The 15,045-nt window shown below is 36.9% G+C and overlaps 1 protein-coding gene across 4 annotated transcripts; it reads right to left on the bottom strand.

The window, feature by feature from the left end:
- Positions 1-1,278: 1,278 nt before the first annotated feature.
- On the bottom strand, positions 1,279-11,327 carry LOC112790333 (putative pentatricopeptide repeat-containing protein At3g23330). 4 transcript variants are annotated; one of them, XM_025832669.3, is made up of 5 exons: positions 10,620-11,319; positions 8,946-9,118; positions 4,984-8,054; positions 4,398-4,517; positions 1,279-1,971 (listed from the first exon to the last, which is right to left on the bottom strand). In XM_025832669.3, the coding sequence occupies exon 3, from the start codon at positions 8,007-8,009 to the stop codon at positions 5,118-5,120; it is 2,892 nt and encodes a 963-aa protein (XP_025688454.1). In that variant the 5' UTR covers positions 8,010-8,054; positions 8,946-9,118; positions 10,620-11,319; the 3' UTR covers positions 1,279-1,971; positions 4,398-4,517; positions 4,984-5,117. The 4 variants fall into 4 exon arrangements, with proteins under 4 accessions (XP_025688454.1, XP_025688455.1, XP_072088966.1 ...); XM_025832670.3 differs by lacking the exon at positions 8,946-9,118 and having other exon boundaries at positions 10,620-11,327; XM_072232865.1 differs by lacking the exon at positions 10,620-11,319 and having other exon boundaries at positions 8,946-10,086.
- Positions 11,328-15,045: the final 3,718 nt, after the last annotated feature.

Here is a 15,045-nt window from a genome sequence, read left to right as displayed (position 1 = left end):
ACCTAAGAAGACCATCCATGAGGTGGTCAAACGAGATCTACATGTAAACGGTCTCTCTGTAGACATGATACATGACAGAGCACAATGGCGTCGTTTGATTCATGTAGCCGACCCCACTTAGTGGGATAAGGCTTTGTTGTTGTTGTATTCTAATAATTCTACTTTTGTTGTGGTAAACAGGAAAAAGGGGGGAGTTATCCTAAAACTGATCCTAAACCGCTAATTGCTATTTGCTGTCTTCAAAATAAACACATCAACAGTTGTCGCACACACCATGGATGCACGATTCTCAAGACTGTTAATAAAACTAACATTCGACAGACAATCCCGCTCGACAACCAGATAGACAATTCTCACTCAATACAGGTGCTATGTCCATCCAAATCTTTCTTGAACATGCATAATTGTCAAACTCAAAGTAAAGCATGATAATTGTGCTTCGAGGACATGTAAAATGACTAGCCAAACTAGTGCCAGCAACAGATATTCTTACAGGAAGGAAAAAAATGAGTACGTTCACTTGATCAAAACTATCAAAGACCAAATATATGACATAAGTCTCACCTATCGCTTCCTGGTTTCTCTGAACCATCTCTCTATTCATGGTCTCATAACATCGGAGGCATTCCAAGAGACGAGCAATCTCGAAGTTCTTTAACTCTAGTTGAGCTTCCATCTCTACTTCAACTTCAGCCCTGGCCATTCCTCTCCCAATGGAGTGAGTTCGATATGAATCTTGCAACATGAACTTGTTGACATAGATCTTCCATGGGATAAGAATTCAGGTCAACCGCAGCATAGCAGTAAGATTTGCAGGCAAAACAATTCCTGCACTGTATAACCCTTGCTTAATTCTCTCATTTTTGCTTTTCATGCTGTTAAGGGACTCTTCAGTTTGCTTCCGCTTCTCTATCTCCATCAATAGGCTCAACCTCATTTCACACAATTCAGCTTCAAAATCAATTGTAGAAGTTTGAGCTCCACCTTCAGAAGATAGTTCTGCAGAAAGAAAAAAGACAAGTAAGCTCATCTCCAACACGAATAAAGAATTTCTAAGACCTTCACTACAAGCACTACTAAACCGCTATTTGTAAGGCGTATGAAATATACCATACTATGGATAATTCCATGCTATAATTAGGATATTCCGCTCACTGCAGCAAGTAGCATAGGTTGAAAATTGGGGGAAAAGTGAGAAAAACAAACAAGGCTCTTATTGCTTGTGTATGTTCCATTGCAACAGAAACAACTGGCAGAAAACTAAACCAAATTACCTTCCCAAGCATCAAAAAACTCCCCAAGACTGCTGTACTTCATAGGCAGTTCTGCCCAGCATTATCTTCAACATCTGTAATACTTGCAAAACTCGTTGATTCATTTGGATCGAAGAAATCTTCAATCTCTAAGCCTCTTTGTGAATTCATTGTCGGTACCTGTAAATCATTTGTAATGCTACTACTCCCACTTTCCCTGTGTCCAGTCCCAAAGTCACCATTCTTGCTGCTATCAAATTCAAAGTGATAAACACTGTCACCTTGCTCCTTTAACTGCTTCAGGATTTTTATAAGGAACTTGGAGGTCACCAGCTGAACTTACAATCACCATATCTGAGCTCTTACCAAAAGGCTTTTCACAATCCTGGAGAACATTCCGCTCAGCCAGTATGCTGGCCTCTGAAGTGCTCTTGAGGAGGCGCGGGCTACGTCACTTATGGTTAATGATGTATGGTGACGGAGGAAATGGAGAGGGTGCATCTGGAAGTGGCGTCACCTCAGGAGTGGCATAAAGAGATGGTTTTAATGGAGGACGAGGAGCCTTTTTCTTCTTCGGGGCGCACTAGCATTCCTCCCATTCTGTGAGTTTTGCAGAGGCATCGAACACGGAGCAGATCTCTCAACAGGCCTGGAACCTCCAGGCTCTAACAACCTATCCAATGCTATGGCACTAAAGGTCGGCATGGCTGATATCAATCTGCATAATTATCACAAATTCACAAACAAAAAATTAGCACCAATTAATTAGAATTTATAATCAAATAATCAAAACTAACCAACAAATTAGTAGTGACCACTGACCACTGAATTTGCAAAAAGAATCACAGTACTAACTAATTTACAAAAAGACAAAAAAAAAAATCAAACTGCAGTGGTTGTCCTCATTACAAATTTATAGGGTTTAGGGTTTGTGCTGTGTTTGTAAATTATTAATCTTTCATATATTGTATTCAAAGTTGGATGATATTTTAAAGTTTATATTAGACTATAATTATGCTTTAGTATGTTTATTTATATATTATTATTTTATTATAAACCAATTATGTCGGTTGAACCACGGTTAAACCGGCTACACCAGTGAACCAATAGCTAAAGTGGTTCGATGACCGGTCCGGTTTTCAGAACCTTGACTAAAACATCATTATAATCTAATAGGAAGATGAGAAATATCATTGACTCTGAGAGGATTAGAAACCAAATTATTCTCTATAGATGCATTATTATCCCTAAGTGCTTCTTGACTAATACCATCTTCTAAAACTTGAAAAAAAAATATAAAAATTAATAATCAGACAAAAATTAAAACAACCATCATTTACCAACAACAAAAATTAGTAAACAATTTAGCAAAAACACAATCACCCAATAATCAAAAGGACAAGAACCAAAATGCAGGCTTATCTAGAACCAAAATGGAAGCCTTCAAATCAGGAGAATTTGTACCAGAAGAACAAACACAATAAACAATCAAAACAAAGATCAACACAGTATGAAAATTACACCAAATTAACAAATTATAGCAAATCATAAGACACCACCACCAATTAAAATTTAAAACAAAGCAACAACACCAACAGGAATAATTGAAAGTTACATAGCAACAACACCAACAATTAAATCACAACACCACAATAAAAGGTTACACATCAGCAATAAACTTTTTCAAAGATTAACAAGGATTATCAACGTTTCAAGCTTTTAGCTCAATTTTTTTCAGCACAGCACAAAAAAAAAGCAACAAAACAGAGTACAGCACAGCACAGCAATAAGCAGAGCTAATCATTCAACAATTCAATCTGAGTAGTATTAGCAGTAGCAGACTCCTAAACCGAAGAACAAAAAACCAAGAACGAAAAATTCAAAAAAAAAATTGAAGAAACCAATCTGAGAAGCTCTGGCAGAATCCGAAGCCTCAGTTCTGACTTCTTGAGCAGTCTGAGCAGAGGGGCAGAAGCGCGACGGAGATGGAGGCCAAGCAACAAGCACGACTCGAAGACGGTGGTCGGTTGGAAGAAGCTGCTGTGGCTGAGCAAATGAAGGGCAGACTCCAACACACCGAGCTCAAGGAAGAAGCTGCAATTGGTGGGTTGGAAACTTCGAGCACCACGACCAGACGAAGATGGTGGTGCCCAAGCGCGACGGACGATGGGCAGGAGCCCGACAGAGCAGACAAAGACCAGGAATTGACGCTGAGCTCGAGGAAGGTGCGATTGTTGAATGAGAATGAAGTGTGGACAACCAGACGACGATGCTGGTGCCTGAGCGCGACGGACGGTGGCAATCCTTGCAGCGGCAGTTGAGAAGCTAGGGTTCCAGGGTTTAGGCTTTGAGCTCTACTACTGAAGGGAAGGAAAGGGTTTCTGAATTTCTGATGCTCTTTTGTGTTTCTAAAAGTTCAAAACAGTGTCGTTTCTTGTAAACCGGCCGGGTCCCGATTCAGTCCGACCAGCCTGTTCAGCGGTTTACAAGCGGTTTTCAGAATTGCAGTTTTCTATTTAGGACCAAACCGCATAGGTGTCTGGTTCCCGGTAGGTTCGACCGGCTGGGCCCGTCCAATTTCAGAACTATGATACAAACATAATTACGTACTTCAGTCCTAGGCTCCTAGCCATTAGTCAAAGTCTTTATTCTTCTTTTCTTTGCATCGTGAAAGTGTTTATTCTTCATCCTCTCATCAAATGTCTGGAGGAACATTATTTTGCTTGTTTGTACCGTTAAAAGAGATATTTTTAGAAGTAGAAATAAATATAGAAAATTATTTTTTCTTTAAATATATTTATTTTTATTAAGATAATTATAGTCATAAGTAGAAAAAAAAAACTATTATACACAACATATTTTTAAGAAAAAGAAAGTATATCTATATTATTATATATTTATTTATTATAAAATAAGATAATTACATAAAATTTTAATAAAAAATACTAGCTATGTGCCTATGTTATTCTTTAATGATAATTTAATTAAAGTATTTTTTCTAACACTAATGGTTAGGGTGGGTTTTAACTAACTTGGTTGGTCGAATCATAAGTTCGTTTGTCCGCTCAAACAAGCCTCTGGGGTTCGAATCCCGCAGCAAATTTGAATTAAAAAGAAAAAATTACTTTAGTTTAGATGCCAAACCTGAATAAAGGATGCACACAACAGCAAGATGCATTTGATAAGGAGGAGCATTCCATCCGTTTTCCACAGAAGTTCCATCCCTAGAAAACTTTTTCCCGATAGATCATCAATATTAGCACGCTGGATACATAGAAACCAACTAAGATATTATAATTGATATAGAAAGCACCTTTCTTTGCTGATTGCAAATAACAGGCCCTTTTGATGATGTATTGGGTAGAACAGGAATTACAGATGGATACTATATATTACTATATCAGTAAAAGAAATGTGATAAATAAATTAAATGTATTATTCAGACAATGAAATTGCAATTTTAATATTGACTCTGACCTATGCCTGTAGTCTCACTAATTACTCCAGATTCAATGTGTCATTCAAAGAAGTTTACACCAAAAAGAAACCTTCTATCAAATTTTATGAGCCAAATAAAATTTGAGACAGCTTGGTGCCTATTATTACAAATATTTAATGTTCAATCTTTTTTTAAGTGAGTTTGGCATGAATGAGATTAAAATGCTTTCATAGCTATGAATGTCGCTGAAATTAACGAGGAATGAAAGAAGTACACAAATTCATTCATTACCTTGCCAGAGTTATTTTGATATCTTCTCACATCTCAGCACTAGGGATATGGATGAGCACAACTGCACAAGTAGTTCTTTTCAAAGCAGTGAATTACATGAAAACAAGTTCAACAGGTTAGTGTCTTCAGCCAAATCACCAATAATCTTGACAGGAACACGATCCATCCTTGAAGCTGTGGAACCGGTTAGTGTCGCGAATAACTATTTCTTGAGTTGTGATCCTTGAGACATGCTTCATAAAATTATGGCAATTGCGACAGATACGCAGGTTTTTGAAGATTCGTATTGTTTTCTTATGGCTATTGCTCATAAGGGCAAAGGCAAGAGCCAACTTCTCACTATGGTGATTAAGATGTTCTTCTTTCTCTGTGTCTGGAACATCATGAAGCACATGTTCCATTTGTGGTACATAACCAATCAATCTCAGACTTTCACCAAGCTCCTCCAATTTCAAATGGATTTCCCTGATGTGAGGATGTCCCCCATCCGACACAAAGACATGTACTTTATTGTTTATTTCTACCCAGCTACAACCAGGTTCCTTTTTCACACCATGGCTGGACATCAAGGCCCTTATTCTTTTGGCCTCTGTCCACCTACCTTTGCTAGCAAAAGTATTTGAAAGTAATATGTAAGTTGAGTCTGTCTCGCATTTGAGCTCAAATAGCCTTTTTGCTGCTCTTTCACCAAATTTGACATTCCCATGCTTTGCACATGCGCCCAGAACATTCTCCCAGACCAATGCATTAGACGTGAGCTTCATCTCTTCGACAAAACTTTCAACCTCTACAAATCTTCCTGCACGGCTAAGAATGTCAACCATACCAGCATAATGCTCGTCTCTAGGAGTGACACCATAAACATTGCTCATGGAGTTGAAGTGTTGTTTCCCTTCTTCAACAAGACCCATGTGGCTGCATGCAGAAAGGACACCTATAAAGGTAACATCATCGGGTAAGTTGCCCTCATCTTTCATTTTCTGAAAGGTCTGTAGGGCCTTATAACCCTGACCATGCAGAGAGAATCCACATATCATAGTGTTCCATAGGACTTTATCACGCCAAACCAGTCCCTTAAAAATAGCCTCAGCATCTTCTATGCAGCCACATTTTGCATACATATCGACAAGTGCACCGGAAACAAACATATCAGGCAGAAGTCCACTTTTAAGTGCCATAGAGTGAAGTTGCCTTCCACTTTCAGTAGCAGTTATCCGGGAACAACCACCTAAACAGCCAGCAATAGTGAACTCATTGGGCCTTACTCCTTCTTGCTGCATTGAATTTAAGAATTTGATAGCCTTCTCTTCTTGCTCAGTTTGAGCAAGACCAGTGATCATTACTGTCCATGTGAAGACATCCCTATTGATCAACTTAGCAAAAACTATATATGATTCTTCCATATATCTAAATTTGAGATACATGTCCAAAAGGGCTTTCCCAACATATTCATTTCCATCAAGACTGTTTTTCAGAATTTGAGCATGAACTTGCTTTCCGAACTTTATGTCTAAGAGATCAGAGCAAGACCTTAAAATACTAATAAATGTATACATATTTGGCCTAAATCCTTCGACAAGCATCTGGCAGAAAACATTTGATCCTGATTCAGCGTAACCATAGTCATGAAATCCTGACAATAGAGTATTCCAAGAAACAAGATCTGGCCCTGTCATCGCCTCAAACACTCGATAACCATCATCCACACAACCATTTTTAATGTACATCCCGATAAGGGCATTACTTACAGAGACATCTGATTCAAACCCAAATTTGAAAATACAAGCATGGATGCTTTCTCCAAAAAGCAAGTCACCCAATTCAGCAGCAGCACTAACAACACTTGAAAAGGTAAATTGGTTTGGTTCAATTCCAGTATGTCTCATCAAGTAAAATAGCTTAATTGCTTCACTGCTATGACCTTGCTTTTCAAGGCAAGCGATCATTGCACTCCACGAAACTACATCATGGTCTGTGATCATATAAAAAAGTCTTAGTGCATCATCTACCATATCACACTTTGAATATATGTCTACAAGACTGGAACACATGAATTTGTCTATTTCAAAACCACTTTTGATTGCCAAACAATGCACAAGTTGGCCGTCTCTTAATTGTCCTGAATTTGTGCAACCCTTAAGTACACTGGACAAGGTAAATTCACTGAATTCTACTTCTGAATTTATCATTTCACAAAATAATCTAAATGCTCCTTTCCCATCACCCACTTGAGCATGACCATTAATCAACACATTCCACAATACTTCATTCTGCTCAGGCATGCAAAAGAACACCTTATCAGCAAGGTCGATTTCACTACATTTCGCATATAGATTAACTAATGCAGATGCAATAAACACATCAGATAATAAACCCTCCTTAATCACTTCAGCATGAACCTGTTTCCCAAAACTAACATCCCGGCACATAGAACAAGCTTTCAAACAAGTGGCAACCGTGAATTCATTCGGACTGATCCCTTTCTTTCTCATCTCACTAAACAAATCAACACCCTGCCTGCCATTTCCCTGAGCTACAAATCCCTGAATTAATGCAGTCCAGGACACGACATCTTGTTCAGGCATTTCATCAAGCGCCTGGCATGCATAACTGGAGTAGTCACATTTTGCATACAAGTTGACGAGTGAAACCCAAAAGTGAGAATCAGGGTCCACCCCAGTTTTTATCTGGTGACCATGAATGGCCTTTCCCTCATTCAAAGCTCCTCTCAAAGCACAATTACCCAACAAGGAAGAATATCGTTTAAGCCTCTGCTTGCTACCCACGTTTGACGGTTTCATCTCAATGTTCTTCTCTGTTTGAGGCACTGAGCGATGATTTCTACCACTAGGGTCTCTTTTAGGTGTTGTCCCTGACCTCTGTTGAGCTGAACTAACTGTGGAAAAAATGTTGAAGGGGTTTCGCGGTGGTTTATGTGAAAAGATTTGAACTTGGAGAATGGGTAGGGAGAGAAACTGAAAACTGTGTAGGTTGCACAATCCATAGGACACAGTTGCGTATTCCATGAAAACTTTCACTTTTGTTTTGTTTAATGATTATTTTTGGACAAGCTGAAGAATAAACCAACAAACAAAGAGAGAGTTAGGCAATGCTGGAAATAAAGTAGAGGCATATCAACAACAACCATCATAGATGAATGTGTTGAGGTACTTCAATTTTGCATAATCTGTTATCTTTAAGTGTCTTGATGCACTTAATAGGGGTGTGTGTACATGGGTAGGGTGAAACCCAATTTGTTCTAGCACAGACCTGGCCCTCAATATTCTCCAGGTCAATTTTTGAGAACCTAACCCTGCCTTAAACCGGATGAAACCTCATTATTCTAAGGTCCAAATTTATAACACAAGAAAAGCAAGCAATTTCAAGGGAAATAGCCTGTAAAAATGCAACAAATCCTTTTACACAGAACACATATTACGTTGTTAGGCATTTGAAATGTATTATGTCCAAGATTCAAAAAGGATCAAAGATAAATCAAGAACTGCAAGCAATCATATGCATGGCACTTATATATTGTGTTTGCGAAGATGGGTTAGTGAACCTAAATGGCAAGCTAAACAGAAGCAAACTAAGGCCTTCCTCCTTCCATTTAGCTTTTAATTACACTCAAATGATAACCAAAACAGAATTAAATTAAGGCTCCGGAATGTTAATTAGTTCATCATTAGCAACAAGGTTTAATCACAAACAAGCAAATTAAGGTTCTTTTTGGGCAGAACAGAGAATAAAGATTAAAGAACTAACATTCAATTTAATCAGTTTAATCACACATTGTATTTTCAATCATAAAGAGGCAAAACCAGTACTAATCTAATAAAATAACTTGATGAACAAAGAATTTAAAAAAAAATCGAATTAATCCATATTGTTAATATATCAAGTAATCAATTAATCAGAATCAAGATATTGAGAGAGGCACAGAAGACTAGAAGAGAGCTGACCGGTGGCAAGAGAGTGTACAACTGCAGTGTCGGAGACTGGGTGAGTAGAGAGCACAGCAGCAGTGGGAAGGAGCTTAAAGTTTGCAGCCTCGCTGCAGAGACATTAAATAGCGACAGCGAAGATGGAGAGAGAACACATAGCAGCAGCCGGCGGTTAAGACATGGGAGTAATGCTGGAGAAAGAAGAAGCAGCCGTTCGGGTCTTTGAGAGAGATGCTCGAACAGGGAATTTGTACAATTTTTCTTCATGTTCTTGTCCTTTTGATTATTGGATGATTTTGTTTTTGCTAAATTGTTAACTAAATTTTTTTTGTTGGTAAATGATGGCTGTTTTAATTTCTATCTGATTATTAATTTTTATAGTTTTTTTTCCAGTTTTAGATGATAGTTAGATAGTATCAGTCAAGTCCACTTGGGGATAATAAATTAATAATGCATGTGTAGAGAATAATTTGGTTTCTAATCCTCTTAGTTTCAATGATATTTCTCATCTTCCTATTAGATTATAATTATGTTTTAGTCAAGGTTCTGAAAACTGAACCGGTTATCAAACCACTCTAGCTACTGGTTCATTAGTCCAACCGATTCAATTGTTGTTCAACTAGAATAACCATTTTATAATAAAATAATAAATCAACATAATTATAGCTTAATATAAACTTTAAAATATCATCCAACTTTAAGTACAATACAGGAAAGTTTAATAATTTACAAATACAGCACAAACCCTAAACCTTATAAATTTGTAATGAGAACAACTAAAGAACAATAAATGAAATATGAAAGATTAATAATTTACAAATTTTGTAATGAGGATTAACTAAGGGCCCGTTTAGGAAACTTCAAAAGCTACTTTTTTTTGAGCTTTTAACTTATGAAAAGTAGTAGTATTAATGTCTGGTGCAATTTTCAAAATTAAATTATAGCTTTCTAAGAAGCTATTTAAATGCTTATGGAGAAGTTAAGAAAAAAATGACTTCTCTCATAATAAAAAGTTTTTTATCACATTTCTTTTAAAATAAGCACTTTTAAAACTAAAAAACCAAACATAAAATAACTTATTTATAAACTACTTTTAATATAAGCATATATTATTTAAGTTATTTTTTCAAGAGGAGCTTAATTAAGCTGTGTACCCAAACTGGAAAGCACAAACACAACATAAACACAGCACAATTAAGCACAAACAATTAAACAAAGATCAATGAGGATGAAATAAAGCACAAACACAACACAATTAAGCACAATTAAGCGGAATAAAAACACAAAAGTCAAAACAGCACAATTCCAGCAGCACAGCACTTCGCAAAAAAGCACAAAACACGGCACAATTAAAGCACAAATACTGCACAAACCCTAAACCCTTAAAATTTGAGATGAGGATTGAGGACCAATACGGCAGAATATATGAAAGATTAATAATTTATAAATCTGTAATGGGGTTAAGCACAATTAAGCCCAATAAAAACACAAAACAGCACAAATCCGAGGTTTCCAGCAGCACAGCACTAGGCAAAAAAGATGCACAAAACAAAGAACAGCAGCGCAGCAGAGCAGTCAGAGCTAATCAATTAATCATTCGACAAAAACCCAAAACGTTCCATATTTATTCAATAATCAATATGATTTCTGAATTAAAAAAACGAAGAGCAAGCACTAGCAGTGAGCACTGACCTTCGATCTGAACAGTCTGGGCAGAGTAGGACGGAGAGAGGTTGAGCGCGAAGGACAACGGCGACTAGACAACGGCGACTAGACCACGGCGACCAGACGAAGACTAGTAGATGACCACACCATTGGTGAATGAGGAGACGAGTTGGAGACTCGGGCAACACGACCAGACGAGGACGGAAGCCCCTGAGCGCGACGGACGACGGCGGAAGCGTGGCTGAGCAGACGAAGACAACGGACACCAAGCTCGAGGAAGCAGCTACGATCGGTGACAGCAAACAGGGGTTGGAGACTTGGAGCACGAGGGAAGCTAGATGGACGGCGAACTTTGGGTGCGACGGACTGCGGCAGTGTGCCACTCCTTGCGGTGGTGGTGTAGGATTAGAAGGCTAAGGTTTTTTAATTCTTTCTGAATGAAAGAAAGAAGGGGAGAAAGGGGCTCTTGGGGTGGGGGAACAAAGGAAGGAGCTTCGTATTGTGTAAACCGGCCGGATCCTGGTTCGGTCCGACTGACTAGTTTTCAGTCAATTCAACAGTTTTCAGACGATTTATAAAAGAGCGGTTTTTCGGTATGGCCTAAACCGCAAAGTCTCCCAGTTTTCAGTTAGTTCAATTCGGTCCGCTGATCCATTTTGATTTTCGGAACTGTTACAACAAGGATGAGGATAGATGCTCATTGATGGTAGATCTGATTTTCTACGTGAAAGAAACAAATTCTCTCACAGTACAATTAATATGATTTAAAAGTTTGAATTCATTTGTCCATAAAAATATGGACGAAACAAATAGATTACACACATACGAATATAATAATATTCTTTTTCTTTCTTTTATTATAAACGAATACAATTTTTTCTCTTCTTATTTTTAATACTTCTTTCTATTTTTATATATATATTTATGCAATTTTTTCTCTCTTTATTTTTTATACTATTTTCTATCTTTATATATATATACACATTACAACATATAATATTATTATATATATACAAATCATTATTGAGCTAATTATTTTAATGCTAGAGTCTTATATTAATACATCTTTATTTTATATTTAATATATCTTTTATTTATTTCACAACACGTTATCAGCACGAGACTCTGATCAAATTTTTAGGAAAACTCAGCTAACAAATTTTCATTATGTCAAAGCTCTCTCATCTTGAATTCAATGCTCTTGATATATCTGGAAACAATTATTTATCATGGATACTAGATGCTGAAATCCATCTTGATTCAATGGATCTTTGAGATACCATTAAGGTTGAAAATAATGCATCCCAGAAAGATAAAGCTAAAGCCATGATTTTTCTTCGTCGTCATCTTGACGAAGGATTGAAAAATGAATATCTTACACTAAAAGATCATACAGATCTTTGGAAAGACCTTGAAGAAAGATATAATCATCAGAAAATGGTGATTATTCCTCAAGCCCGATATGAATGGACGCATTTGTGTTTCCAAGATTTTAAATCTATAAATGAATATAATTCTGCAATGTTTCGAATCACCTCACGAATGAAATTGTGTGGGAAAAAAATAACTGATCATGATATGTTGGATAAAACTTTCTCAACCTTCCATGCCTCGAATGTGCTCCTGCAGCATAAGTATCGAGAGAAATGGTTTAAAAAATATTCTGAGTTAATTTCTTGCCTTCTTGTTGCTAAATGCAACAATGAGTTGTTATTGAAAAATCATGAAGCGCGCCCAACTGGCGCTGCCCTATTTTCTGAAGTAAATGTGGCAAATTACCCCAGAAGAGGTAAATGGCAAGGTTTTAATAATAAGAAAAATTATGGAAGGAAAAAGAATTATGTTCAAATGAGAGGATCTCACCAGAAGTGGGATAAAGAAAGGAATATCGGGCAGAATAAATCAACAGGGGATAAGTGTTTCCGTTGTGGTGGAAAGGGTCATTGGTCACGTACCTGTCGTACCCAAGGTACCTAGTCGATCTTTACCAGGCATCTTTGAAAAATGACGACAAAGGAAAGGAAACAAATTTTGTTTCAAATGATGCTGAGAACTCCACCACTCATTATGATGTATCTGATTACTTTGAAGATCCTGAAGGAAATATTGGTCATTTGATCAATGATGGAATAGTTTAATATGTGGGATTGTGAAGTATCTATGTAAATAAATAATGTAAAGAACTTATTGTTAAGTTTTATTTTCTATGTATTTAAGTTTCAAATGTGATGTACATAAATAATGAAATATTAATGTTTATGAATTTTGAAATTATTAAATGTGTCAAATTTTAAAATAAAATTTTAGTATATGACATTATTTTATGTACAGTGTTTCTTAGAAAAATAATTTTGATCAAGTATTCAATTTAACTGTGCATACTACTCATTTTATTATTATTTGTTTTTGAAGAGAATGGCAAGGATATGTAATTAAGATGTATGCCTTGCAGATAGTGCAAGTTCGCACACTATTCTCAAAAGTGATATACATTTTACCCATCTTGTGCCAAAAGAGGAATATGTTAATACTATTATTGGCTCAGGCAATGTGATAGAAGGCTCCGGAAGAGCTATAATTTTGTTTCCTGGAGGAACAAAATTTATAATAAATAATGCACTATTATCTACCAAGTCTCTAAGGAACTTGTTGAGTTTCAAAGATATTCGCCGAAATGGATATCATGTTGAGACGATGAATGAGGGAAATCATGAGTATTTATGTATCACAACTCATGATTCAAATAAGAAAGTTATATTAAAAAAATTACCATCACTTTCATCTGGGTTGTATTATACCAAGATTAGTGCAATTGAATCACATGCCATTGTAAACCAGAAGTTTACTAACTCAAATGAGTTCATAACTTGGCACGACCGATTGGGTCATCCGGGAACAACCATGATGAGGAGAATTATTGAAAACTCTCATGGACATTCACTAAAGAACCAGAAGATTCTTAAAACTAGTGAATTTTGTTGTGCTGCATGTTCTCAGGAAAAGTTAATTTTAAGGCCATCACCAGTAAATGTTGGATTTGAGTCCCCTGAATTCCTAGAAAGGATTCAAGGTGATATATGTGGACCTATTCATCCACCATGTGGATCTTTTAGATACTTTATGGTCCTAATAGACGCATCTTCGAGATGGTCACATGTGTGCTTATTATCTTCTCGCAACCTGGCGTTTGCGAGATTACTAGCTCAAATTATTCGATTAAAAGCACAATTTTCAGAAAATCCAATCAAAGCAAGTCATCTTGATAATGCTGGTGAATTTACTTCCCAAGCCTTTGATGCTTATTGTATGGCTAATGGAATAAGTGTTGAACATCCAGTAGCTTATGTTCACACACAAAATGGGTTAGCAGAATTACTTATTAAACGCCTCTAATTAATTGCTAGACCCTTGCTTATGAGAACAAATCTCCCAACCTCGGTTTGGGGGCATGCTATTTTACATGCCGCAGCACTTATTCGTTTGAGACCAACGAGTTACCATCAGTTCTCCCCTATGCAACTAGCTTTTGGCCAGTAGCCAAATGTTTCCCATTTAAGAATATTTGGGTGTGCGATATATGTTTCCATTGCACCACCTAATCGCACCAAAATGGGACCCCAAAGAAAATTGGGAATATATGTTGGATATGATTCTCCCTCTATAGTTAGGTATCTTGAGATACAAACTGGAGATGTATTTAAAGCCCGATTTGCGGATTATCATTTTGATGAATCAAAATTTCCAACATTAGGGGGAGAGAATAAGCTTCCTAAAAAGGAACTTAACTGGAATGCATCATCGTTGATGCATTTAGATCCTCGATCAGGACAATGTGAACTGGAAGTTCAAAAGATTATACATTTACAAAGAATAGCAAATGAATTGCCTGATGCATTTTCCGATACAAAGAGGATAACCAAATCTTATATACCAGCGGAAAATATTCCAATTCGAATTGATGTCCCAATAGGACAAGTAGCCATTGAAGCAAATTCACGCCAGAAGCGTGGCAGGCCTGTCGATTCCAAAGATAAAAATCCTCGAAAGAGAAAAGAGGTAAATAATATTCCTGTTGAAAAAGACATAGTAGAGACACCTGCAGTTGTCCAAAATTCTGATATAATGCTAGAAGACGTTCAGGTACCTGAAAATTGTGAACATGACGAGATCTCAATAAATTATCTCTTTACAGGAGAGAAATGGGACCGAAATAAGACAATTGTCAATGAAATATTTGCATATAATATGGCATTAAATATCATGCATGAAAGTAAGGATCTTGAGCCAAGATCAGTCAAAGAATGTCGACAAAAGAATGATTGGCCAAAATGGAAAGAAGCCATGAAGGCTGAATTAGACTCACTTGCAAAACGTGAAGTCTTTGGACCTGTAATCCGTACACCTGGAGATGTAAAACCTGTTGGATATAAGTGGGTATTTGTGAGAAAACGAA

Source organism: Arachis hypogaea, chromosome 3 (assembly GCF_003086295.3).
Source record: "Arachis hypogaea cultivar Tifrunner chromosome 3, arahy.Tifrunner.gnm2.J5K5, whole genome shotgun sequence".
Taxonomy (NCBI): domain Eukaryota; kingdom Viridiplantae; phylum Streptophyta; class Magnoliopsida; order Fabales; family Fabaceae; genus Arachis; species Arachis hypogaea.
The sequence above is the reverse complement of the archived record's forward strand: the minus strand, read 5'-3'. Positions and strand labels throughout refer to the sequence as shown.